General features: G+C 54.1%; 1 protein-coding gene across 6 annotated transcripts in view; it reads left to right on the top strand.

The window, feature by feature from the left end:
• The first annotated feature begins 3942 nt into the window (after nt 1-3942).
• GGT1 (gamma-glutamyltransferase 1) overlaps nt 3943-27562 on the top strand; it is a 35602-nt gene continuing 11982 nt past the window's right edge. For 3 of the 6 annotated variants that reach the window (XM_026119125.2, XM_064522207.1, XM_064522209.1), the window contains exons 1-2: nt 7662-7684; nt 27221-27379. In XM_026119125.2, the coding sequence (XP_025974910.2) occupies nt 7677-7684; nt 27221-27379 (167 nt within the window). In that variant the 5' untranslated portion in view covers nt 7662-7676. Of the gene's footprint in view, nt 4595-6523; nt 6672-7661; nt 7685-8128; nt 8148-11044; nt 11226-27220; nt 27380-27562 lie in introns of those variants that run through there. The other 3 variants (XM_026119123.2, XM_064522208.1, XM_026119122.2) reach the window with 3 other exon arrangements.

Here is a 27562-nt window from a genome sequence, read left to right as displayed (position 1 = left end):
GGGACTGCTGCTGCGGGCTGCGGCTGCTGCCGCTCTGCTGCCGGAGCCAGAGGAGGTGGTGGTGTGAATCCCGAAGTGGCCGGGATTTTGCTCACAACCAGTCATCTGCAACTGACAGTAAGATCCTGGCACCCGTCCTCACCTGCTGTGGGTAGGAGCGTTTTCTCATACACATCCCTCCCTACCCCGGGGTGCACAGCAAGTTTAGCGCGCGCTCTTCCTCAGACAAAATCACTGCGACCCAAGAGGGTGGTAAAACCCCAGATCTGGACCCCCCGCTCCAGCCACTGAGATTTTGCGGGCAGCCGAGTCATCTTCCCAGCATAACCACCTCCGCTTTCTGGAGCTACGGGCATCTCCCCGTGGCCTCTCCCCTGCTCAGCAGTTAATTTCCCTACTCGGTGCTCCGCAGAGCCTCGAACGTGGAAGGGGATGTGGGTGCCCTGCCCCACGGCAGCCTCCTTTAGATGCTCTGCTGCAGAGCTTAGCTTGGCCTGAACCGATGGGGACAAAGCGGGGCTGGGCTCAGGAGCCGCCTGCCCAAGGCATCGGCTTTGCCACAGCGTTTAGGCAGGTCTCTAACCGCGATGGGCCACATCCCGAGGGTCCTTCTCGGGGTTTTATTCAACCTTTAATGAGACAAAAGCCTTGGCTGTCCCTCTCCCTGCTCTTCCCCTCCCTGCTCTAGCTGAGCACCTGCGAGAGAGGAATTAACATCGACAGATCCCGAGATATTGCTGAGCCCGACTCGGGCAAATCCCGCCGGGAGGGACCAAATGCTGAGTGAGGACTTCAGGAGCTCGTGGGAGAGCTCGGGGAGACACTGGGTCAGGAGGAAATCACCGCGTCGTACCGGTGCAGCGTTGCGGGGGGACGGCGATGGGGAGGGCGGGCGGTGGCCTTTCCCATCACCCGGCAGCTGGGAGGCGGCTGCCTTCGGTGGAGCCGTCCGCTCTGTTCCCAGCATTGCTGAAAGGAGCAGCAACAGCAGGATTTGTAATGAAGGATCAGCTTAATTGCGGGCTGGCTGTGCGGCTGCGTTGTCTCGGCCTTGTCCCAGAGAGCCGGGAGGAGGGCGCGTGATCTCCAGCGCCGGGTCGCGCTGGGACGAGGCCACGTGCCTCGTGCCACGGCCGCAGCGGAGCCCCGCGAGCGGCAGCTCCAGGGCCGGTGCCGTTACCAGGATACCTTCGCCTCCGTGCGCGACTTGAAAGTATCCCGCCACGGATCAAATCCTCTAGACAAACAAAGTTGCCGGAGCGGTTCGGCTGCCTCCCGCCTGCGTGCTCGAGAAGCGGGACCGCTGCCGCAGCCGCTGATCAGCAGCCCAGCAGCGCCGGGCTCCAGTTCGGGAGGGGAGGCGGCGGCTGGCAGCTCTCCGTAGAGCAGGAGCAAATCCTGCCCTATACGCGCGCGTGCTTCCAAAGGGCAGCGAGGGGGTGTGTCTATAACCGAGGTGGTGCACAGGGTTTGCTGCACTCGGGGGGAGGCAGGAGATGCTTGGGGGAGAATAACCCCCCCGAGACTGTATCCTCTGCCCAGCCCAAGCAGAGATTGAGCTGCTAGGTGAGGACGCCCGTCATGGGGACGTGGCCCGGTTGCGTGCGACGGGCTGAGGGTGCAGGGCTTCCACAGCGGCCGCAAGCCGAGAGTCTGGTGCTTGGAAAGAGGGTCCCAGGATTTCCCCCAGGAGCCGCGTTAGCAGTGCTAAGAGGGGAAGCCTGGGGGAGGGCGTGGGAACAGGGCGAGCGGAGGCTGGCACTGCCCTGAGTGCTCCCCAGACGCCAGGCTTTTGTAGCTCAGGAGTTTTCTGATCTGGAGATGAGGATCTCTGTGGTTAATAGTCCTTGACGGGGTTATTTTCTAAACAGTTTTGGAGCCTGAGCAAACTTTGGGCATCCGCAGCATCTCCTGGTGGTGAGTTCCACCATTCAACCGCGTTGTGTGAAGAAATACCGGGTCTGTCCCGAACCTGCCACCCCCGTGCCCATTCGATGCTCCCTGGGTACCCTCCTGGGTACCTCGTTCTCCTCCCTGTCCCTTCTCTCCAAGCCCCGCGTGAACGATCAGCCTCCGCCACGTCCCTCGCCGTCTCTGCGTCCAGGCTGGAGTCCGGCCTGCTCGGGCGGCCCTCGTACAGGAGCGGCATGACCGCGGCTCCCGCTGCCCCGGCTGGGGCGGCCCGGCGCGCACACGTCCACGCGCTCGCCCGCGCGATCACCGACGGCCTCCTGGGCCCTGCGCCGGCCAAGCTGCGCGCGAAGGACAGCACCGACGACGCTTGCCTTGCACGCACCGGGGGTTATATTTCTGACCGTTGTTGCTGGGCTGCAAACGTAATTAATTTAACATTTAAGAAGGGAGAGAGGACGAAGGCGGTGGCGGGGCTGGGCTGCCAGACGCTGTGCCTGGTGCCTCGCACTTCCACGGCTCCAGCTTCTGTTTTGCCTGCAGAGCAGCTTGCCTGAGCTCCGGAGCTGCTGTTTCTCACAGGGTGGCTCGGAGCTCGCGGGCAGATGCCCCCGAGCCGGCTGCCTGCCGGGAAGGGAGCCGCAGCCCGGGACGCCTGCGTGGGGACGCCTGCGTGGGGACGCCTGCGTGTCTGGCTCCCCAGAGCATCACATCACGGCTGGCAGCCGAGGCTGTGCAGACAGCGGCTGCTGATGCCCTGCACTATGTGAAGCGATGGTAGCAGCATCCCATGCGATATTAATTAGGTCTCACGCCGTCTCCCTCTCGCAGCTGCGGCTCCGTTTGCGTTTGCGGGGCCCCTGCAGCGTTGCGGTGCGCCAGGTCTGAGGGTGCACGGGTGCAGCGACGGGGTGAGAAACGACCGCGTTCTGCTGCCTAAGTACAGGCTCTCTCTTTATGAGCAAATTAATCAGGCTCCAACAAGGCCTATAAAGGCAGATTCGTTGGCCTGCACAGAGAGTCTTAACAGCCCGCGATCTCGCGGTCACAGTTAAAGCGGACAGCAGGGCTGCGAGCGCGGGGCAGGCCAGCACCCCTCCCCGGCGGCGCGCGGCGTGAGCCTGGGTCCTTAGCGCCGGACGGTTCCGAGCTTTCACTGCTTTAACGAGGACTTAATTAGCTATCTGAGGTGCACGGAGGATTACCTCCCTCCTGGGAGCCAGCCGCACCTATTTCGCCCAGCTGAGTTTTACCTGGATTAAATTAAGCCGCCGCATCGCTGGAAGCCTCGGGGCAGCCCGGCTCGGCGCAGAGGTGATGGCGATGGCGATGGCGATGGCGATGGCAATGTCTCCTCACCCGCTAACGCTTTTGCGAGGCCGGAGGGCAGGGAAAGGCCCCCGGGCCTCTCCAGGCACCGCTGTACGTGGGAGCTGACCTAAGGCAGGAGGAGCAGGGCAGGAAAGCTCCGCAGGACCTAAAACGCCCCCGTCATATGTTCCCCTGGGATCCCCTTTTTGATGCGTCTCTCATAAAAATGTTTCTAAAGAGCTTTTAATAAAACCTCCAGAATTTAAGGCTGCGGACTGGAGTTACCGTTTCGCAAGAGAATTACACGGGCTCGGCCCGCGGGGGAGAGGCTGCAGGCAGTGCCTGGTGCTGCTAAGCTGCTTCTGGAGCTTGAAACCGCTAAGTGTGCGGCTCAGAGGGGCCCGGAGCAGCTTCGGGGCAGGGCTAAGCCCCCGGGAGCAGCGCAGGCGAGGCGCCCCAGGTCGCCGCCGTGGCGGGCGGGAGGCAGCGGCTCCGGGCAGGCGCCGGGGGCCGAACCGTGCGGGTCACCGGGTGCAACGTCACCAAAGCCACCGCGGAGCCGGGCTCGCGGAGGCACTCGTGAGCCTTCTCTGCCAGGCGAGGACTTTTTTTTTTTTTAAACTTGTTTGCAGTGCGCGGGAGGTCGGGAAAGGTGACCAATGGTGCCGATTCCTTTCCAGCTTCACTCATTAATCTCCCTCTATCTCCAGTGCTGAAAAGACATCCTGGAGCTAAAAAAACACCGAGTAGTTAAAGCACAGTAGAGCAGCACAACAAGCAGGGCTCAGAGCAACCAAGCCTTCCCTGGAGCGTTTCCTCCTCCTCCTCCTCCTCCCGGGGAGGCTTCCGCGCCCGGTTGTTCCCGGGAGCTTGGGATGGCACCGGTGACCCAGGACGGGTGACCAGGAGCAGGTCTCGGAGCCCGCGCTGCCTGGAGGGGCTTCCCTGGCTGCTCCGAGCTGCCAGCCGCCTCCGGAGCGCCGGGAGGTCGCTCTGCGTTTCACCAGGCGGAGAGAAAGCTGCCAGGTTGCATTCGTACATCAGACGCAGCATCCAGCCCCGCGGGCCGTGGCCTGGGGCTGGAGAAGAAGTGAAGCACGTGAGCTCTTCTCGAGGCTCTTGTTCTAATGTGGATAGCCACAGAAAATGAATACAGCGTGAAGAAGATTTTCCAGAGCGGAGGGAAGCAGACCTGGGCAGAGAGAGAGCATCGGCTGCGCAGAGGGCGCCTGTGTCACACGTGCTGCTGCATTCGGGGCAAAGCAGCTTCACCGCCTCCAGCTTCTCCAGGGCTTGGGGGAGCTCCTGCCGACAGCTATTGAAGGTCCATTGCCAAAAAAAGGAAGAATGATGGGTCTTCAGCTGCTTTCCTGTAAGTACATAAAAGCAGCCTTAACTTTGCAGCATTCATTTTTCCTCCCCTTCTTCTTCTCGTTTGCTCGAGTGAAGAGCCTCCTCGGTCTCCTCTGGGGCTCTGCTGCGTCGCCCGCCCGGCGCTGCTGCCCCCCGCTCCGGGGAGGCTCGTCCGCGCTGTCGGCGCCTGGTGCCACGGGGCCGATGGGCACAAGGCCCCTCTGGGCTCCGCGGGGCTCGGGTTTGGTTCGGGCAACGCCGCGTGAGCCACGTCTGCACCGAGCCGGCCGCTCGCCCCAGCGCAGCCTTGCCCGCGCGGCGGCAGACGGCACCTCTTCCAGGCGGCTGTCGGGTCTGGTGATGCCCAGCAGCTCCAGTAACCGCATTGCCCTCTGGAGCAAAGTGGATTTCTAAGGTCACAGCAGCAGAGGCCGGCGTGCAGCCCTCCACCTTCCCCTCCTCCCCCTCTCACTGCAGAGGAGCGCAGTGGCCTTTCCTGTGCGCACCGCGGCGGTTTCGCACAGCTCGGGCCGCGTCTGCCTGCCAGCATCAGCCCCCCCCCCACTCGTAAGGAATTTCACCCGGCCCTTGAAGGAGCTGAGGAAGATGGGGCTGGGAGGGCCTCCGGGACGCGCGTCCCGCTCCGTGCTCGCAGGAAGAGCAGCAGGAAACCGGAGACAAGAGAGCGACCTGCTCTGGCGGAGCGGCCTGGGGAGGATGCTGCCGCCGGCCCTGCCGAGCGCCTCCTCCTCGGCGCACGGAGATGCCCGGCGTGGTCCCGCGGGGCAGAGCGGAGGGGCCGGGCGCCCTCCCCCAGGCCTGCCCTCGCCCGCCGGCTCCCTCCGGGTGCCCGCCCGGCCTGTGCCATCTAGTGCCCAGTCCCAGAAGTGGGACTGAGCCGGCCCCTCGCCCGCAGGGGCAGGGCTGCGCGGAGGCGGCTCGCCCCGGGACCGGCGCCGAGCCCCCAGCGGGCCGGCGGGATGCAGGGGCCCTCCGCGGTGCCCGGCGCCCCCAGGGAAGCCCCCCCTCGCCGCAGGTGCGTCCCGGGGGCAGGGGATGGGGGGGGCGGGGGGGGCAGGCTGGGCGCCGTCGCGCTGCAGGTGGGGAGAGGAGGCTCGAGGCTCGGGCGGCTCCGGGCGCCGGGGACCGCGGCGGGCTCCGACCCGGCACGCGCGGGTGTTGGTGGGGGCAGCGCTGACCTCTCCGGAGCCGAGGTCTCCCGTTCGGATGGATTTCAACGCCGTTCCAAGCCGAGCTCCGTTCAGCTTTCTTTACGTGCACCCCCAGACCGTGAAACACTGTTTTTTCACTGTAAGTGAAGATCGTTGGGTGTAATTGTTACGTTACGCCGTTTCTTAGCTAAGTTCCTTGTACTAACTAACTGATTATTTTTCGGTGAACTTCCACAGCTGTTGACGTGCCAGCTTTCTTCTGAGCTCTGCCTCCGTCCTCTGTCTGCTTTTCAGAGAAGCGCTTTTCCTCGCCGCAGACCCGCTTTCATTTGTAAGCTCTAAGTAACCGGGGACGAATTAGGAGCTAACAAAATCCGGCTTCCTTCTTGCTGCCGTTTTCTTTTTTTCTTGCAAATCTGTATGAGATTGAACGGTGGTGAAAGGAGCTGCAGATTCGAACGTGACAACACGCACCTCCGCTCTGTGTGTGTTGTTTTACCGCAGGCCGGTGCTGCCACGCGTTTCGCCCTGCTGAATTTCATCTGCTCTTATTTGCTCCGTTTCGCAGACGTTTGCAGGTTCTCCCCAGGCTCCTCGGAAATGTCCCGGTGCCCTTTGCCAGCTTCGCACGTTGTCCTTGGCCTCAGAGCTGCTGGCCAGCCGGTCCCCGGGCGCCGTGGGGCACCCCGCTCTGAGCTCTCTTCCGCACGGGTCGTTCGTTCTTGCCTTGTAATTGCATTGGATTAAAACAGGATTATCTGATGTTTGCTTCCCAGAACGGCTTAACAGCTGCTTAAAAAAGCCAAAAAGGCCCAAATGAACGTGTCCGTGGCGGGGGGATCCCACCGAGGAGCCTGCGTGCTGCAGACCCTGCGGTCTCCGCTCCGGGAGGCAGCGTAGCCGGGCGCCGCGCCGCTCCGAAAGGTAAATTTGCCTGTTCGCTTCCTTTGTCCGGATACTCGGGATTGCTCGGGAGCTCTCAGCTCCTCGTGGCTCTTCTTCTCGGCACCTCGTGGCTTTTGCAGCGACCGCTGCGTGCCCCGCGGGCCCGGCCTTCGGGCGCTCGCCTGAGGTCGTGTGTGCGTCCTGCCGAGCGCTGAGGATGTCGGCAGGAAGGAAACCCGTCCGGAAGCGAGCGCGGTGCCAGCGAGGGCAGGTCTGTCCCTCTGCGGGGCGTCGAGGCCCCACGCGGGGCGGGACGGGTCCCCCGCGCCGGGGTGCTCGGGGCTGGTGCCTCGTGGGGGGTCCCGGTTCCGCGGAGGAGCCGTCCCGGCTTTGCTTGCCGTGACACGGCCTCCTCGCTGCGATTAGCCGTTGCGCAGCTCCGAGCGCGATTTAAATAAGCTGTGAGTAACGCAATTTCTCCTGTCCGTAACAGACGCTCTGCGGACAAAGACTGTAATTAAAAAGCAGATGCGCGGGGCGAACGGGCTGCGCGGCCGGGGCTGCTGCTGGGCGGGCGGGCGGCACGGCCGGGGCTGCCTGTGCGGTGGTACCCGGGGAGCAACGCACCAACGCAGCAGGATTTGGCTCTACCGCGGGTTTTGCAAGACCCTTTGCAGCCTCCGCAGCTGCCCTGCGACGGCCCTGCTCCTCGGCGAGGGTGAGTGTCCGGGCGCCGCCTCCCCCGCTGCCCGCGGAGCCCGGCGCCCGGCCGGCGGCTCCTTTCTGCTGCCCGAGGCTTGGGGGTGCGAGGCCGGTTCTGGCGGCTGCCTGCCCTGGCTGCGCCCCAGCCCCGCTCCCCGCCGCCGCCTGCCCTGCCCTGCCCGGCCCTGCCCTGCCCCGGGGCTGCCCACGCCTCCGGTCGGGCCGGTACCGGAGCCCTCGCAGTGGGCTCCGTCTCCGCGGCCTCGCGCTGTGATTGAAGGTCCCCGTCCTCCCGTTTTAGGAAGACGTTCCTTGCCTCCGCCTTGAAATAGGAAGGCTGCAATGGGGCAGTGAGTTGCTTTTCAGGTTTTTTTTTCCTCCCCTGCTTTTGTAGGAGCTTTGTGGCCGCCATCCTGGGAAAGCACGTCATGGGGCAGCGATTTCAGCGTGCCCTCGGGCTGGGGGAGGCTGGGCACACCTGGGCGCCCGGCTGAAGCAGGCCCCGAGAGCAGCCTGCCCCGTGGTGCGGTAGCGCCCAGCCCGGGTTCGGCTGTGGCTCACGGACGTTTTCACCAAGACGCCTGGGCTCTGTGTTTCCCTCCCAAGGTCAAAATTCAGGGGTTGCAAACAGCCCCGCAGAAGCGAGCTGCGCTGCCTAAGCCGAGCTGGACGGACGGGGAACCGGGAGGTGTCAGGGGGGCACCGGGGCTGCGGGGAGCAGCAGCTTTAGCCGGGAAAATCCATTCGTTTCCTAGAGGCCGTTTGAGCAAGCGGAGAGCGGGAAGCGCTGAGAGCCGCCGGAGCAAGGCAGACGTAAGTCCGGGCTCTCGGGGGCAGCCGGAGCTGCCTGGCGGGGCGCGCGTCCTCCCGCGCGGCGGGGACGATGCCGTGCTGCCGCGGGCGGCCTCTCCCCACGCGGCGCTGGCAGAGGGGTCCCGGTGCCGGCCGGAGCCCCCAGCCCTGCGGAGCCCTGGTCTCCGGGCCGGGCTGGCCGTGACGCGCGTTATCGGAAGCCTTCCCGGGGAGGCAGCACCCGTCCTGCCCACGCGGCTCCCGAGCAGCCGCCCGCCGCGGAGGTGTCCGCCGTGGACCGCGGCTCCTCCTGGGAAAAGTCCTCGTTCCTCTTGCCTGGGTTAGACTTTAACAGCAATTAGTCACTCAACAACTTTGTATGACAATCTGCAAGTTTTCCATTAAGTGGCAGCCGCTTTGAACTGCTCTCCAGCTCCGGTGCTGCAGCCTGATCCGCTGTCAGTTTTCCCGAGGAGCCGGAGCCACCTTCATGTTTTATTCATGTCCTGTTTACGGTGGGGGAGAAATCAAAACCAGGAGAAACAGCAAAAACAACAACCCACGTAGCTGCGGCTTTGTGCCGTTAGATCACTGTCAGCCTCTGCAGCTGCCGCCTCCGACGTGTCTGGGTTTAACGCGTAGATCAGGCGCGCGACAGGGAGGAGAGGCAGCGTCTAGCGGCAGGCGGAAAGGGAGCTGGGGGAAGACTCCTGCTCCCAGCCCTGGCGCTGGTCTGCTTCGAAGCCCCGTGCAAGATTTTGTCTCTGTTCCCCTCTCTCTAAAGGGAAGCCATGAATGCTTTTCTCCTGTTGGGCTCTAAGGCTCTCTGGCCCCGGCAATAGCTTTTAAGTGCTGTTAAGTAGTAAAAATTGTTGCAATGGTCAAAAGAATTTGGCAGTCTGGAGGGCTGCGGAGTTTGCGGTCTGCCTGCAGATGCCGGAGCGGCTGAGGCCGTCGCTCGGCCGCGTTCTGCGTGCTCCCGCGGCGCTCGTGCCCCGGCCCTCGCGCTGCCCCGGCCAGCTTTCCTCTGGCCCCCTCTTTGCCCCGGGCACACCGGACGGGGCTCGGAGGAGGCGGAGGCCGTCCCCAGGTCTGCTGGGCACGGGGGCTCGCCCCCCGCTAAAACCAGGGGAGCCCCCGTTGTACTGAATTTACACAAAAAGGCTGGGACCTCCCAGCTTGCTTCTCTCACCACGAGCGTCAGTGGAGAAACAGGGCAAGGGGCTGTTCTGGCTTTGTTCCTCCTCTCTGTGCTTACGGTTTGGTAGGAACTTGCCCCACCACCCTCCTAGCAAACTGCCCCGCGAAAGGAGCCCTGCACCTCGGGCGAGCGGGGAGCTGTGCCCGGGGCCGGTGGTGGCAGCTGCGGTGGTGGCCCTGCTGCAGGATGCCTGCTGGGGACGGGGCAGCAGGTGTTCTCCTCGGGTAAGGACACCTGAGCAGTTCGGCACTGGTTGTTCCTCTTTGGTCCCAGCAGCTCTGACGCAACAGAACAAGAGGGAGCAGTTACTGCGATGGTGTTTCTGTGGTTTGCAGGGTGGTGCAAGCAGTGAGCAAATCTTAGTTATGCAGGAGTAAGCCGGTTTGTCCTAGATCTGAAAAATTTTCTTGAGGTGCCCTCTAGTAGTTGGAAGGGGATCTAGCTCAGATATGTACCTGCTTCTGATTCCTATGACACCGTCAGAGCAGGCACAAGCCCTTAGGATAAATGAGATTCAGGCCATGATTTGGCACATGGGAACGCACGCTCCTGCTAGTGTTTTAAGCAGCTCCCTTCCTTGTGCTGGCCCAGCGTTACGTGAGCAGGATAGGGGAGATGATCTGGCTGGAGAATAACCGAGGAAGGGAAAAAGGAAGCTCATTCCCCAATGCAGTTCACCACAAACTGTGCAAGCAGCTCTACCTGTAAGAGCACCGTTCCCGCCTCTCCCTTCCCCGCCCAGACCTAAGAACCCGCTGTGGATGTTCCTGTTAGCGTGGCATTTCGATGCCGTGAGCTGGCGGTGTTTATTGGGCTGCGGCTGTGTAGACCTGCAGATCTCGGTGCCACTGCTGGCAAGTGACAGTAGGTCTACGAACTCCACTTTGTCAAGACCTGGGACAGCCGCTGCCTTTCCCAATCACCTCAGCTGAGGAGACGCTTATGTCATCTGTTAGACTTGACATCTCCTATTATACAGCTGTACTACAGATATTCGACCAATAATTTATAAGCTCTGAGTCTGTCAAACCTTGTCCCCGTGCGTGCTATGGCCTTTTACAATCAACAAACTCCTCAGTGAAGATTCAGCAAAACTGTAACAAAGGAAGCTGAAAATGAATTATTTTTCCTTTGGAGAGCAATGGCACATCCTTGAGAGGTTTCCTCTCCATACACAGCCTACAAGACTTCCTCCGATGGAGAAGGGCAGGATGTATCCCTCGGGAGCGTCTCAGATCAGTGTCCAGGAGAACACCTTTCACGGGATGCACGTTCCTGCTCCTCTAGCCGCGGAGCTGGGCTGTGCTCCAGCACCGGCACGCTGCGAGAGTGCGGGAGCGGGGCCCTTCCCAGCCCTGCGGGCAGGGGGGCAACGGTGCCCTAGAGCAGAGGGCGTCCTTCTCAGCGAGGGCTTGTGCCATGGGCGAAGTATTGTTCCTTGCATGACGAAAAGGCTTTTCTGGTACAGACTGACTCCTGGGACTACCCAACATCAAAGTATCATCCCCATTCCAGCCAGATCTCTCCCTGCTCCACACCCGGTGTGCTGTTCCCTTCACCGTGAGAAAGTACAGCACAGACAGTGCGTGACCGCGCTGTTCTCGGCTTGCCCCGTGAGCCAGCAGTTCCTCAGGGACCGGAAGGGGGAAGGGTGGCATGCCTTTGGTGTTCAAAGATACAAGTTCATTACATCACGTGCTGGCCTTCCTTTCTGACCGCTCCCGTATATAAAGTCTTGCTGCCACTCAGCTTTGCATGACCAGTCTCGGTTCTGAAACCCTTGCTTCTGGGCGCCCCTGAGGAACAGGGGGCAAGAGGGCAGAAAGGGCAGAAGCACCTTCTTTCGGTGTCACTAGCGGAAGGAGAACTGCACCAGCAAGAAGAGAGTTTTCAAAGAAGTGAGTAACCTGCATGATTTTATTTTCTCATCTCTGTATTTTGGTTGGATTGGAGCACGAAATATATATATATATACACTAAAATTATAGCAGTTGTTTCTTTCCCTCTATCATATGTCTTTTCAGCTCTTTAATCACATTTTTATCAAGGTGTGTTTATTTTATGAGCTTGCAGGCTCAGATTTGAAGAGCAAGAGCATGTCTCTTTTATAGGGATTGCCAGGTCTTGACCTACTGTGTTGTCTTTGGTTTCTCTCGAGTCACTTCTATATGGATGAAGGCGAGGTCATAGGCAGCAGGATCTCTGTCCAGACCATCTGAACAGCCACTGATCATCCCTTAGGGGATTTACTGAACAGCACTATAGCTTGATAGGGCCAGTTGCATGTGAACTGATGATGATAAGAGGAACCGTTTTTACTGACAGAAACTGAGGTCAGAGAATGGAGCTGGGAGTCTAGTCTGGCATCCCTATCAATTCTGCCAGTATGGCTTGATGTACAGCTTTGGGCAAGCTATTTTAATGTCTACATGACTCATGCAATCCTTGAAAGTGTCCTGCCTACTACTCAGCATGGTGTTGGGTCTTCAATCCTTATTGGGCTGAAAAGGTCTGTGGAAAGAGTGGTATTTAGGCTCATAAGAATGAGTTGCAAAATATGCCTCTGGTTATAGTACAGGTGATGTGGCGTGCTGAGGGGAGAAGTGCCCGTTTAGCAGTCAGTCTGACACAGGAAAGAGTCTCAAAAGTACCAGAGAGGTCAGGGCTGTACAAACAGTAGAAGGCAGATGACATGGCATCCCGAAGGAAAGTTCTCAGGCTTCAGTAGATGTCCCACTGGCAAGCAGTCTTCTGCAAAGAAAGCTGCTCTAAGCACTGGGCTGAAATCTGTGCGTCTTGCATACCTCCGTTAATCTATGTATCTTGCATACCTCCTTTAATCTGTGTGTCTTGCATACCTCCTTTTTCCACACCGTTCTGTGCTCCTAAGTGCTAGCCTGGAAAATGCAGACCCTGTTGGGATGGGAGCTCAAGCGGGTTTCTTGAGTTGTAGCGAGGGGGAAGGCGACGGGTGGGTGCAGAGCCGGAATGGTTGCCGGGGCAGTGGGAGGGTGCTGGGGTGTCCTCCAGGGGCACAGCGGAGAGGCCGTGGTGACGCAGATACCTCCTGCTCAGAAAACAGAGTTCCTGATGCAGAGATTGGGAAAGAGGACTTGCTCCTGGTGTCCCGCGTTCAGCAGAGCAGGCACCAGGGGATTAGTAGTGAATGAGGAAGCTGGCCTGTGAAACAGAAAGATATGTCCTGAAATAAATCAAGCTGGCCACGTCTGACTCTTCTAGCAGAAGTCTCTATCACAGGGAACTATCAAGGGCAACTGTATTTGTGTGAGAAGAGGTAGGTTCTGCCCAGGAACATGGACATGTGAAGCATCGGCACAGCTCCAGGAGACTGTACTTATTACAGGAACAAAAAGAATATCCCTTTCATTTCTGTGCTTGGTCGAGCTCTCTCCTATGCTATGGTATCTCCACCTCATGCTGATTACTAACCTGCTGAGCCCAACAACTCCTGTGACCACTCTAGCGGAAGAGTTGCAACATCATCTGGTGAAAATCTACTCTGTTTCCGTATATCCTTTTCTCCGTGCATTGCAGCCCCTATAGTATATGAAAAGCAGGCTCCCTGGGACCAGGGCTGTTCTCTTTAGTCTAGCACAGGGTGCTGGTTGTGGGCTGGGTGTCCTGGTCCAGATCTCCTCAACAAGCAGCAGACTGACCATGGGCACTCCAGGAGACACCGGATCATTCACACTACGTCCATGGCAATTAAGACACTCAGCTATCTGTACAGTCTTTGATAAATAAAATTTAGTAAAAGCAGATGAATTTAAGCAGGTAGCTATGAACTTTTTTGGTTGGGAACTAAGCTCTTTTCCCAATTCTACTGAAGTCTGTGGAAACCTCTTCTGTGAATCCAGCCCTGAGACTTTTCACTATTTTGGAATCTGTTTCTTTCATGTCCAGATGCTCTGCAATGTATAAAATAAATAACCAGCTGCTATGGCACAACAGATTAAACAAGCCCTCTACCAAGGACTAAGAAAACCTGAAGTTTGCCTGTGATCTGAGAGCTCCAAGGTGTGTGCAAAGGAAAGGCCACGAGGCCTGCTGCACCAGTCAGGCTAAATGAGAAAAAGCCTTCAGCCTAGAGAATAGACTTTTTTTTTTTGCTTTTCCTTTATTTTCCCCTTTTTCTACTCTTTTCTGTCCTATCTGACTCTTTCATTCCCTCTTCCTTTGTCTTTCCCTTCCATCAGTTTGGTGCTCTTTTTTTCTTTCTCACGTGTTATTCCCTCTTCTTTTCCCCCAAGAGCCCTCTCCCCTCATTTTTTCCAGGATGGGGAGGTTGAGGGAAGCCCTGTGGGACTCTGTTGCTGAGCCTACGAGCTGCGGGGAAAGGCAGGTCCATTAGCTGCAAAAACACAGTCCCTCTGGTGACCCAAGGGAAGGTTTGCAAAGACAAAAGGGCTTCAAAGAGCTGAGAGATAAATGGTACAGATTGGTGAAGGTTTTGGAAACTGTGGAGCTTGGCATAAAATTTAGGAGTAAAGACTGTGTTTCAGTACCAGAAAGATGATAAATATAACAGCAAGGAGAGCTGATAGAAGAACAAAGCTCATGAACAGAGAGGAGTCAGGCTCTTCTGGAAGGTTTGCATTTATTGTCAGATAGGGCTTGAAGTGAGATGAGGTTTAATGAGCTGACTTTTGTTACTGTTATGTTCAACTTTGACATATTGAGTTGCTATAGAAAGAGCCAGACCACCTTGAACAGAAAATAGGAAATAAAGTTAACATGCTTTGTCATCAAAATCAAGGAAGTATTCTTACAAACCAAAATGCCACTAGAAAGTTGTTACTTCTTGCATGCTCACATCCTCCTCTGCCTGGCAGAACAAGCTAACACAGAGGGTATTCTCTGAAGGAAAGCTCAAGAAATAGCTTTTTGAGAGGACCATTCTTATAACTTAAGCCATCCAATCCACATATCAGTACACCTGCCACAATACTTTTTTAGACTTATACTCCTTATACATCTGAAATATCATTAGGATCACAATAGCCTTACAAAAATTTTAACAGAATCCATGGGGATGGTGATAACTTTATTAATATGCCAGTGGCATGAATCCTTGGTGTCAGAAGAGAACAACCTCAAAAGGCTTTATCAGAACTTTCCCCTTTTAAGCACATTCCAGTTGTCTTTGCCAAAGGCAAATTGTTGCTCCCGTACGGCAACTGGCAAAGCCTCTGGCCACCTTGGAGCCCTGTCAGCTGTGGCACCGCCACGCTGTCCCAGTAACACCACTACAGCTACCTGGTGGGTAACTGGATCTAACCAAAACTGGACCACGTGGCTGGAAAGAAAAGGTTAATAAACCTCTACATTTACTAATTATCTTTCGTTACCTGGCTTGCCTGTGCCCCAGGGAGGAGCATGCACCTGTGGCTGATTATGAGAAACGAGGCATCTTAAAATGAGGGCACAGGGGCTGAGTGGTTCCTTCCTCTTTGAGCAGGTAGACTACAGCAGGAGCAACCCTCACCAGGAGCAAAGGAGGAGCTTCAACTATGAACATACCTCTGTTTATTTACCTTCAGCTTTAATAGGGGGATGTTGCGTCCCTGCCCTTAGTCAGCTTGATCCATTGCAGGCCAGGTAACTTTTCCAAAATATCTTTTCTCTTTGGGGTTTCCTCTAGTAACCTGTTTTCCAGGGCTTTTTCAACATAATGACCTTCTTTTTTTTGCATTGGTGTTTCTGGTGAAGTGTTTAGCTTAAATTACTCTTTTTTTTTTTTTGAGCTTAAATTTACTTGTGCCTGATCATGCTCCCGTGGTGGGACTCCATTACTCCTGAACCGTAAAGCTGAAGAGAAAAACCTCATCTTAGTCTGGGTGATCAACTCCCCTCCTTAGAGTGGACTTCATGGTCTCTTTTCCAGCTTTAGTGCCCTGCCTACCAAGGGAGGCACTTGAGGCAAAGTGCTGTCATTGCAGCTATATTTAAATGGGGCGTGGGGGAGCAAACAGAAATCTGTGGCTGATCAGCGATACTGGGGTATAATTCCTTTCACTTGCTCTTAATCTTGCTGAAGGTGCGAGTGAGACATCTTTGTACAGCCCTGGCAAGTGGGTGGTTTAGAGGATTACTGAGAAAATGAGACCCCCTCCTTGGAGACAAGGACCATTTCGGGCCTCTTTAACACCCTGAGGCAAACAGGGAAATGTTGTCAAGAGACTGCACTCTTCCCTTGGGAGAAGAGGCCTCATCACCCCGAATGTGCTTACGCAGAGCAGTGCAATGGTGCCTTCAGTGAGGATGTTCCCGTAGACTAGGAAAGGAAAAGGGAGTTGGGCCAGGTTTAGTCCATGACTGTCTGTGACCAGGGAGGGCCTTGGAGCTGCAGAAAGCCTGGAGGCAGAAGGGCTGGTGTAGTCAGAGCGATTGCTTTGCTACGTTAGGGGGGGAGCGTAATGTAATCTTTGAGGGTTCAAGTCCTGTGTCATGAAGTCGTTTGCCACCAGACAGCAGATATGTTTCATGGTTGATACTGGGAGTAGTGTCAGCATCTGTGTGGTAGGCAGTTGTGGATGCCCAGCACTGATCTCTTCCAGGATGCACACCAGTAACGGCAGCGCGGTGCTGCTCTGCGTGGCTCACGTGCCGTAGGCTGGCGTTCGCTGCCATCTCCGTTCTGTTTAACGGGAGCGGGAAGAAGTCTTCGCTGCTTGCTAAGGTCCATCAGTTGCTTGGCAATCAAGATATTCTTATGTTGACGTTTGGATGGTTTTAAATTGCAATGTTATGTCAAGAGGGGCAAGGCTTCCTCATGACAAAATAGCTGAGCTGCAAAATGAGGAAATTTCAAAACAGCATCTGTTCCAATAAAGCAATAATGAAAGTATCAGGAAGCAGTGACTTTGCATTGCACTTCCACTTCCTGCTGTAAAAAAGGAGTGTGTATAGGAGGTGTGGTCACTTGATCTGTCTTGTCAACAATTGCTGGTGTTGCTTCATGAAATTCCCGTAGAAAATCAATAAAGGGTGAGGGAGAAAGTAAAAAGAGAAATGCCCAGAAGTGCCTTCAGGTTGCCTGATGCATTTCAGAATCTGAGAGCTCCTTGTAAGTGCCGTGAACATGTTGCTTGATGCACTGACACGCTCCTTCAGCAGACGGGACAAAGGGAGGGGACACGCTGCTGCTCATGTTTCAATGTAATACTGAATACACTTTTTTTGGAGAACATTGAAGTTGACCATATCATGAACACTACCTAGAGAAAGAGATGGCAAGCCCTGCAGGAGGAAGTTGTGGTTTTTTGTTTGTTTGTTTGTTTTTTTTAAATGGGCTGAGATGCACCTGTGTTAACTACATTAACTATGGGGTTTTTGTTAGAGGTCTGGCTTTGCTCATTTAAACGTGCAAGGTTGAGTTATAACAGGACAATCTATTAGACTAATAGATAGAGATATGTGGCAGTTCCCCAAAGACTATATACCATTGAACTGAGATAATGTAGCATGTGCATAGCAAACTATCCACCTATCAGAATCAGAAGCACTGAAGTTCAGGTTTCTTAACCTTCTCTGACTCCATCCTCAACTCTACTTGTGCGTAAGTGAAAGAGTAACTTGCTGTGGAGTGTCCAACTTGTTCCAGCTCTGTGCTGGTAAGAACATGCCACAGATGAGACTGCACTGCCCTTGAACAAGGACATAGGAATTTGCTTAATTTTGATGGCTCACTGTTATAAAGCTTGCCTTTCAACAAGGGGGGCAAAGAGCAACAGTTGGATAACTACAGTTTCAACCAGGGAATTCTTACAGCTAACAGCCTTTCCCAACCACCACGCGCTCTCCTGGAGACAAATGTGGTGACAGGAGACGCTGTTCTGCCCTAAACCTACTTCAGGCATGTAATTTTATGACCCTCAAGTTGCCATTAAGCATTAAAGCTGGTACCATCGCACCAGTGTGGTTAGTAACATATGAGAAGGGTTCAGTTTGCCAATTGTATCTTAAATTCCCCTAAAATTATGTCTTATTAAAAGTATGAAAGACTGAAAGTGCAGTTCAGTTTGGTGTAGAGGGAAGACCTTTTTTTCTTGTTTGTTTGTTCGATTCCCAGAAGACAGCGTTGGCACAGTTCCTGTGATAATCTTGCCTGTGAGCATTGCGAGTCTCGTAGTCAAAATTAGATTAGGCAAGAGCAGTATGTGTTACCGGCTGAACATGGCCTGGGACACTGAGGGTGCACTTTACCCTGGCCAGTAGAAACAGCAGATAGTCAAATCCTTCTGGGCCTGCAGATTGTTTCCCAGGCCGGTCCCTGGTTTCCCGGAAGGTTCCCTTTTGCTCCAGATCTCTTGTACAATAGCAATACACCCGAAGGGACGTGCACTCTTGATGCAATGTCTTGAGGGGGGATTTGAAAGGCCAGTTTGAAAGATGGTCACACACTAAATCCCTTCCAGCTATCTCAAGGCTGGAATGCTTATATGTTTTATATTAATGATTTTTACCAAATGTAAATGCTAAACAGAAATCCATTTTGTTGCTATTCAGAATATCAGTAGTGATAGTAATTTCAAACACAGAAAGCATGGCTAATTTTCCCTAAAACTTTTGCTGTTGGAGCTAGGTGAAAGTTTATTAACGCCTAATTTATTAATATAATGTAGTGCAGCCACCATTCTTCTGATATAATTAAAGATCCAGTGGATCCAAGGTTGGAGTGCGGCAGAGGGGCTGGACAGGTTTGGAAATGAGACATAAACTGCTTGACTGATCCTGCCTGATAAGTCAAAGGATAGCATCCAGCAGCGGTGCCGGGCACCCTGGCAGACTCTGCTTCGTCCCCTGTTTGCAGGACAGCCTGATGGCGAGGGATGGAGCCTGGGAGATGCGGGCTCGAATCCTTGCTGTGCCCATGCTTCAGGCAAGCTGTGATTTGTCTGTGTTGTGTTTCAGAGAGGCATGGGGAAGTGAATTAGCTCAAAGCTGGCTCTGATGTTTCTAGCAAGCCACGTACAGCAGAATCGACATAAGCTTTAGCAACCGAGTCCCTAGAGTTCAAAGGTAGTTTTTGCAGCTCATCACCTTGAAGTGGGGTTGCTACAAGGGTCTGTGCTGTGCTGCTCAATGCCAGATGGACCTCTGAGCTGCAAATGCGCTTCTAGACTTGGTATAAACTAACACATAGGATTGTTGCTTAAAAGCCTCAGTGAGATTTAGTGATGGTGGCAGGTTTCTTCATAGCCAGCTGCCAGCGCTGCCATCCTCCCTGCCAGGGTGCTGCCTTTGGGACAGGGTGCAGAACAGGCAGCGTCTCTCCTTGTTGCCTCCGGAGCATTCGCTGGAGCTGAGACAGACGACAGCTTAAGGCAGCGCTTGGCTGTGAGCTGCGATCGCTGAGGAACAGCGATGTGAGCTGCTGGGCTGCCCCTGCAGAGCAGGGAGTACTCCTGCCACAGGCAGCTACAGCTCGATCCGTCCGGGCGGCTGAGTCTAGGATGCACTTCAGATCCCGCCTCGTCGTGAACCACACCGGTGCTGTTGGGTTTGGCGAGAGGGGTGGGAGGGTAAGGGACCACATGGAGATGGCAGCACTTTTCCACTTCAGATGACCAGAGACTTGCTCAGGTGCTTAGTCAGAGGTAGCGAGGAGGCGTGGGGAAGCTTGCCTTGGCACCATGTAGCAGCCAAATCCGAGAATAAAGAATGATTCTGCTGGACTTACCCTCTGTGAGTGCTAAAATATGCAGGTGAAAAGGTGTGGGTTCTTGACTCTTCGTCTAGTCAATGATTACTTTATACATTCCTCTGGTACTGTGAATTCAAACGTAACGAGTTTCGTTGGGTTAATCCCCCGTGAGCAGAGCAGTACAAGCATCAAATAGCACGGAACGCTTTGGAGAGCTTTTAAGGAGAGTTTTAAATGGTTAGGCTAGCGCTACAAGGGCACGTTGCCACTAGAAAGGGGTTCGCTCCTTGAGGAAAGGATTTCAGATGATATCAGTAAATAAAGATCTGGGGGAAAGGACAGGATGGACTTGCACGTGCCCCTCGGAGGTAAGGGAGAATTAGAAATGACCTTCATCAAGCCCTGGCCTGGAAGTGCCATGTGGGATTTCTTATAGAGCAGAACATGAGACAACTGGACTTTTTAAATATATCAGATGAAAGGTTGCCAAAAGAGAATGATAGTACCTGACTGCTCAGCCTGAGTAAGCCTATGTCTAATAAACAAATTGTGGTTTAATGCAGGAAGAGCATGCAAAAACATCTCTTACAAAGTGTGGGAGAATAAAACTACTTTAATCAAACATCTGGATTATAAATTGGGAGTGTAACAGTGATGTTCTGAATGAGTTTATAAAACTTTGTTTTAGTAAGTTTGTATTTTAAGATTGATTTTTTTTTTTTTTTTTTTTTCCTACTTCCAGGTTTGGATTTCTGGGAGGTTCCCAACCAGAAAACATTGTGTAAACCATGTGAAATTGGTTATTTCTCACTTATTCCACCTTTTTGCCTTTTTCCACTTAATAGGGTATGCTGAAGTCACTAAAATAAAAAAAAGTTGGATTTGAAGCTAAAATTTTTGCAGGAAAACATGAAGCCTTGAAAGTTTTAGGGTGGAAAAGTTGCTTCAGGAAGAAATTACTCTCTCTTGTCCAGTAACTGAGTTTACTCTCTGCTGGAGTAGACTACAGGTCATCACCTTTCAGAAAACCTAATTACTGCGGAGGAGTTGCAAATCTTGATTACAGGAGCCCTTTGAGAGCTGCATCCCTGAAAACCAGCTGGAACTGCCTGCTTTTTTCAGGGACTTTTCAACTGAACTTGTGTTGGCTCGATTCAGTTCAGGGTGGATTATCTCTGGCTTTGTATCACCTTTTTAAGTAGGGACTGCTGGTCTTCACTGAGGCCTTTCCCCCTAAAATGTTTCTGTATGCATATGAGCCCTCAACGCCAGGCTTAAAGAAGAGGCTGCTAAAGGCCGAAGCTGAGCCTGAGGGGAGGGAGGCAGCAAGCGGTGCAGGACACAGGCCTGGGCAGAGCCGGAGGTGCTGGCTGTGAGAAGGGCTTTTAACTGGGTTGAATTGAATTACTAGGTTCCCCTAATGGAGAAGGAGGGTAGACTCAGCACCCAAGGGCTGCCCTGTCCTCCTGCTCCAGGCAGCCCTGGTGGCTAGATCTAAATTTGGAAGCCTCTTTCGGCTTCTTCGTGGCTTGTCTAAACTCTGCTTTAGTTCCCTTATCTCTGTGGTAGAGAAGATGACTGCAAAAGACTCTTCAGCTTAAATATCTCCTGATGGAAAAGAACAAGAGTTTAGTAGTTTTAAAATCCATTTTAATACCAGAGCATAACTCCTATCTCATTGTGTGCCCAAGAACTCACTCAGCCTTAAAATATCTGCTTGTTTTAAATTCAAGATAATTCAGTATTTGAGTCACAGATTTCTAGAGCGCTGCTTAGGACTAGAATCAGGAACAATTTCCTTGAAGGAGAGATGGTTGTTAATAGCAGAGCCACTACACAGCATCATGTGGACAAAATAGAAATGATTAAGGGAAAAATGTCTGCTAGTCACCATGAAGATCAGTGTCAGATAGGAGATTTCTGTGCTTTTCTGTTTATCTGCATGGTTGCTGGCAGAACCAGAGGCCCGATCAGAGGCATCCTGGTGACTGCTACTACAAGGCGCAGCAACAGGCCTGAGGGAAAAAGTATTTAGCACGTGAACTTGTAGATCAGAATCTCAGATGGCTTAGCTTGTCTTACTGCGATAACGGCAGGGCAAGGCTGCACCAGCGGATAGGAAAGTCAGATCTGTGTGTGGAGTACAAGACAGAAGGCACAAGGCAACAAGCCCTGTCCTTTTTGGGCTTGTTCTCAAGAGAAAAGTGCTCAGGAAGCTGGTGTCTGTCCTAATAAAGCCATAGAAGAGCAGGAGAGAATGTGATCTTGAACAAAGATAAAGCTCTCTACCATCTGGGCTAACTCAAACCTGTCAGCTGGTAGAAATGTTGCATCAAGGCCCTTCCAGTTCTGCCCAAGAGTAAAGGTACGTGCAGCCGGCGCCCCTTGCCCACCTCTGCTCTGGGACTATTCGTGGTGAGGTGTGAAGGCCCCACTGCAACTGGAGAGCTCTAACCCAGTAGACAGGAGGCAGGTTTGGTGTTACAACTCTGTAATCTTTACCCAATTCTTGTTATGTAATGTGTTAATACCCTGGCCTTTGGGTGGTTATGGCATATATCAGCCTGCTGGAACGAAAGACTCGGGGACTGAGCAACGGAGGAGTGGTTCAGGCAGAACGGCTGACCTGAACTTTGGATTTGGTACATGAGCAGCAGGCCGCAGCAGGTGTAACCACCAGTTATAGCAGAAAAGAGGCAAAGACCCTAGTGAGTCAGCAGGAGTCACGCTAAATCTTACAGAGCCGCTAGAAAAGAGGTGTAAAAACAAGCTACAAAACGGATAGCTCGGAAGAGTAAGCAAGCAAGTCTTGCATGCTTTTCTCCCTGAGGAAGTGGGAAGACACCTCACCTCACCAGAAATAGTCATGGTCGGCACCAGCGTACTTTGCGTATCTTTTTGGTTCTCGTTTTCTCTAGCACAAGCTCCCTTCGGGAGCGAATAACCACAGCAAAGTAGCTGCTCGGAGGCTGACAAGCCTGGCTATTGCTGCAAACGAAAGCGGGAGCTGCTGGCCCTTGCCCTTCCTGACAGCCGAGGGCATGTGTGCTTACTGCAGTTACACCTGAAGATCTGAACGGCCATCCAGCTAAATGGGTGCGAGTGCAGACTCCTAGTTGCAAAGGCTCCCCACAGATGAAGGAACCGTTTGTCCGTTAAACCACCTCTTAGCAATCTGACGGTGAGCAAGGAAATCGAGGAGCAAATGGCTTGGGAGCCAGCAATGGTTTGGTGCTTAACAGGGGATGTAATCCCCTGCACTGGCCATTAGCGCAAGAACAGAGGTGACTCCCACCTTTGCCTCTGAATATGGGCTGGTGCCCTGGCCAGCTGCTGGAAACAGCCTTTGGAAATAGCCTGACTTATAGGTAGGCAGCTGTAACAGACAGTCCGCAAAGGTCGGGAGCCAGACCATAGCAAGACACTTAGCAAAACCTTAGACCAAAACCAGTTTCCTTTGATAATACTAAAACAACGTTTACGTGTGTAGCAGGAGAGGATGTCAGCGTGATCAGTTCTGGAGACTCAGTGCTGATGCCATACATCAGCATTGAGTCTGCAGAACTGATCACAACTAGTTGTTTTATGGTCTTTTATAACACTTTAGAGGTGGCTCCACCTATGCAATCAGCTGATGGCACATGTGCTACGGTGTTATGTAGTTCTAGGTCAGAGTTGGCCATTCGTGTGAACAGCCCTGGGGCCTCTGCTATCAGCCTGGTCCTGCGCTTTCGAGGCCTCTGTTTTTTAATGCTCGCAGGGCCCCTGTGGCAGCCTGGTGACTATTCACTGTTACGTGCATTCCCGTGCTGAAGTCACTGACACTTTGCTCTACACAACAACAGAGTTTGAAAGCAGTATTTCAACTCTTTATTATTAATATTTATCTAAATATAGCAATCATCGATGTAGGTTGGACTTTGGGTTTTAGCAGGTTAACATAGTCTGTGTCCTGTGACAAGATTTAGAACATCTAAACTGTCCTGGCATAATCTGCTCTAGCACGGGAGGTGAGGATAGATGTCTCGGAGCTGAGGGCCAAGTATCGGCTACTGGGCTGAGGGCGGGAGGAAGAGTATGCAGCTGCTGCAAAACAGGTTTAAAACAGAAACCTGCTTGGTTAAAGCATGTTTGGCAGCCATGGCCAGAGAATGCTTTCTTTGCTGCTTCACTCAGGAACAAGGCAGGGCCTGACCTCACCTGGCCTTTCTCCTCTCCGGTATCTGTTGTTCTCTCTTCCCTGCTCTTGGCCTGGCTCCCCGTCCTCTCTCCTCTTTCTTTCAGTTCTCTTGGGGTTTTTCCTGACAGTGGCAGGTTCCTCCTCTCTATAGCACTTCCCACCCCTCCAGGCAGAGCTGCTCAGACCCCGTGTCCCCTGCCTGATGCTGGCTCGCTCCCTTCCTTTGGGGGTCTTTTAGTTACAAAATAATGGCATGTTTAAGTAAGGTTGTGAAGCCTGTGACACATCTGAATACAACTCATTTGGGTTGCTCATCCAGCTGTAACTCTACTTGTTGTTCCTCCCCTTCAGCCCACCTAAATTCAGACAGAACATCAGGCTTGGTTTTAAATTTCTTGGTTAGCAACGGCTGTTGGGCCTCTAAGAAAATGAGAAGTCATCATATTGCCTCTAATGCCTTCCCAGCCCCTCTCAAAGGCCGGCTGCCAAGGCCAAGCAGCACTGCGCAACTGAAGCGCTAACCAAGTTTCCAAAGGGCTGGATTTGGCCAAGATCTGAAGGTTAAAACCAACCTCAGAGGACAACAGGCAGGGGAGCTCGAGCTCTGCCTCCCTCGGGTTGCGCGCCTGTTGGCAGGCACGCGACGGTCGCTCTGAGTGCTCCCCGAAACAAACCACAGCAGGGACTTGACTTTGAGCAGAGGCTGTTGCCGTAACACGCCTGGCCAGGGCACGGGGCAAGCGCAGGAACGGGTCAGGGCACGGAAACCTGCAGGCACCTGGTCTACCTCCCGATCGCCGCGCGGCCAACAGTGCCTCTTTGGTGCTCTGCTGGGCCACGGCTAGGGAGGCAGTAAGGTCGGTCCGAGGGGTCTCTCCTGCTGGGGCTGGGCCCCAAAGGAGGTCAAGGACAGTATGGGAATTCAACTGGAAGCCAAGGTAGAGAGGATAATCCTCACCTGAGCTGGCTCTCTGTGCTTTCGTGGAAGAAAAATCTGCAGACCTTTAGCTCTTATATCTGCTGCTTCTCTAGCAGGATCAGCCTGACACAGATGCCCTTTTATTAGGAGAGGTCACTTTTTCTGGGCCACAGGTCTGTCCCCCTTGCTTGGTCCCGGAGGCCCAGCGGAGGAAGGTGCCTTGGGTGCCGCAGCGCAGGGCCAGCATGCAGCAGTCGTGCCGCCGGCGTGCCCGGTCCTGCCTGGGGCTGTGACTGTGGCGTACGAGAGGGGCTGGAAGGCCGTTTTCAAGGCCTGTGTGCTCACCAGCCGCTGGGCGCTTGCAGCTGAGTCCTTATGGGCCTGGGAGGTGTTTGTGAGCGTCATCCAAATCCGGAGGTGAAAAGCGCATGCCGAGGCGCTGTCTGAGGCTTCCCCTCCTCGCCAGCTGCTGCGTGGCCGGGCGGTAACGCCGTGCCGCTGTCCTGTCCGGCAGCCAGGCAGGCAGGGCCGTGCAGGACGCCTCGAGCCCCAGCCAGGAGCCTGCGGGTTAAGGGGCCGGCTGCCAGGCCCGGGTCAGCCCAGGCTCACAGCGCGGCCCGGCAGAGCGGCCTTCAGATGGAACAAAAGTGCCTTCTGCCTAGCTGGGGCGCAGATAAAAGATGCCATGGCATTTCTTGCAAAGCCTGGAGGAGACTGCCAGTGCTGAAGCTGGACTCCCTCTGCCAACAAACAGAACTGTCTTTAAACCCTGAGGCTGTGCGCGAGCTATTGTTGAGGACATAAAGGCCTCTCTGTTCCCCTGCGCGGTCGCTGCTCTGCAAACATGCCACTGGTCTCTTTTAAAAGTAGTTAAGTGTAAATCAAGTACTGAACCTGGAAAGAGGTTTCATCCATTTACCTTTCACTGCCCCCAGCTGAGATTGTATACGGAACAGGACAGGCGGCAGATTTACATCCTGGTTTGAGCTGAATTACTTGGAGACAGACATCCTTAGTGCTGACACTCACGGATACGGGGCTTGGATAGCAAATGGTTATGTCCGCGCTGGAAATGACAGGAGTGGGGGTGAGGCGGAGCGGCAGTGCTTGCTAATCTCCTCCCTCTGAGAAGTGCTTCAGTCTGGCCGGCCTCTAGTTAGCTCAGGGCTGGCACGCTCGCGGCTCCCTAGCCCTGCGTGCGCTGCTGCTGCGAGGCACCAAGCGCTGCTCTGACCGTTGGAGTTTGCTCTGCTTTGGGCTGTTGAATATCCATGGAGAGTGGGAGTGGTGGCTCTGCTTTCCATCCACAGTGCCGTGGATTGGCTTGTCTCTGAGGACAGCAGAGGCTTCAGTGAGGTAAAGGGCGTCTTGCTTACTGCACGAGTACGGTAGTCACGGTGAAAGCCCGTGAGCTGCACTGTGCAGGGGGAAGTCGGTCCCTGAAGGTGGGGTCATGACTTCAGGTCTCCCTGCTGACACAGCCCTGTAATGGGAAAGGAAATGGGTCAAAGAATAGATGTTCAAGCTGTATTTCATGAAAATTAGTCTCCACAAGCGGCAGTGACTCTCCGTCCCTGCAGTAGCTCTTGACTGATCCTGGTGTGTGCCTGCAGTACACCTGTGGCCGAGCTCCTTGGCATCCCGTGCTGACCCGCAGGTGAACGGCAACCCCGTGCGGCCCGAGCGCACAGGTGAGGCTCGAGGTGGCTGTGTGCAGCACTGGGAGGCACGGAGACGTCGGCACTGGGCATCGCCTTCTAAGAGCGGCAAGCTTATTGGAGAGGTACTCTGGCCAGGGGCCCTTGTACAAGGAGGGGTGCTCTGCTCACGCTGGCGTGAGCCAAATGGGTTGGCCAAGGCGGCTTGCTAGTGACTGAAGGTGTGTGTTGCACTGATCGGTGGCAACCTCCTGGGCAGGGACTCCTCCACAGGGATGGCAATTAAAAGGTTACATGAAGCTATAGCTCTGAATTTCTCCACTGAATATGACCCGAGTCATTAGTAACACCAATTATGTTCTGCTTCTTGGATTTCCCTTCTCACCTCTGAAATTGCTGCTTTTTTGGTGTATGGGATTACTTACATGCTACAGAACAGGTTCTCGCTGAAGGTTTGGGGCCTTTTCATTGCTCTTACTGTAACGCTTCAGAGCTGTTACTGATGGGCTTCCAGGAGTCCCTGGGGTGCTTGCTGAAGTGGGTCACTCTGAAAGATGGGATGCCAGCAATGGGTAAAGGGGAAGCTGGTAAAAGCTTTGGAGTTGGTAGAAGGGCTGACCTGCACAGTGGTGGCACGGGCATAGCTAAATGGTGCTGGCAGTGCCCATACAAAAGCTCTTGATATGTATCTGAGTGAGGAGATACTTGGAAGAGCCACCCAGTGAGAGGTCTGGGGGAGGAAGTGGCTGTTCACTGCCAGCAGCTCAGAACTGCATGGGAACCTGCTAAAAAGCAACAGCTGGAAAGGCAGGAAGAAGCCGTATGGTGTGTATGGAGAAGGAAGGAAGAGCTCAATGTAGGTGGCTGCACATTTGGCAAAAGCCTCCAGAGCATGGACAGGACATGGTCCTTGACTCCGTCACATCACAAATGAGGCAAAGGGCTTGCCAGAATGTGCGGGAGGGGGAATTCTGGCAAAGCCTCTGACAGGCCTTGCTCATTTGATTTGGGAACTAGATCAAATTCAGCATGACACTAGGTCTCTCTCCTCCCAAGCACTGCAGCAAGGGGATGGCCAGTGATCTTACCTGCTACTTAAATTTTTGTTGAACATCTAGAATCCTCGGAGTGTAAAGTCACAAAGAGCGATTTCCTATCGCCCTTGAAAGGTAGTGGCAGCAGGGTGCTTGCTTCCCTTGGGAACACCTCGTCCCCTCCTCATGTTCTGCTTCATTTCAAAACAGGACCTCATCCTGACGTAACTGGTCAGGCCAGAACTGATCTTCCACCTCCTGTGGCTGTTCTTTCCCAAACCTCCCTTCCGTGGGCAGAGCAGATGGTTGTTGAGGGGAAAACAGTGGATCTGAAAGAAGACTGATGAAAAGACTGTTCTTGTGCCTGATCACCTGCTCGATAGTTCCCATGTGGCCCAGAAACACCAAGGTTGATCATCCTGTCTCTTCCTCCAGGAAGATGAAGAAGCTCTATGTGGTGGTCGGAGTGGTCCTGCTGGGGCTCGTCTTATTCCTGGGACTCTTCTTTGGACTGCGCCGTGGCTTCTCGGACACAAACATCTACGAGAGGGCAGCTGTGGCTGCAGATGCGGGGCAGTGCTCAATAATTGGAAGGTACTTGACAATTCTGTAGTGACTCTTTAGCTCTGATAGGTCTCGCACAAGACAAAACTGTTCCATTTCCTCTGGTGCCCAAGTGCAGCTCTGGCAATTGCACGGCACAAATCCTGTGTAATCTCCCCGTGGAACGAGCAGGCCAGAATAAAACCTGGGTTCTTACCATGCCTGACTGATATC

Source organism: Dromaius novaehollandiae, chromosome 17, assembly GCF_036370855.1.
Source record: "Dromaius novaehollandiae isolate bDroNov1 chromosome 17, bDroNov1.hap1, whole genome shotgun sequence".
In the NCBI taxonomy this organism is placed as follows: Eukaryota; Metazoa; Chordata; class Aves; order Casuariiformes; family Dromaiidae; genus Dromaius; species Dromaius novaehollandiae.
The sequence above is the reverse complement of the archived record's forward strand: the minus strand, read 5'-3'. Positions and strand labels throughout refer to the sequence as shown.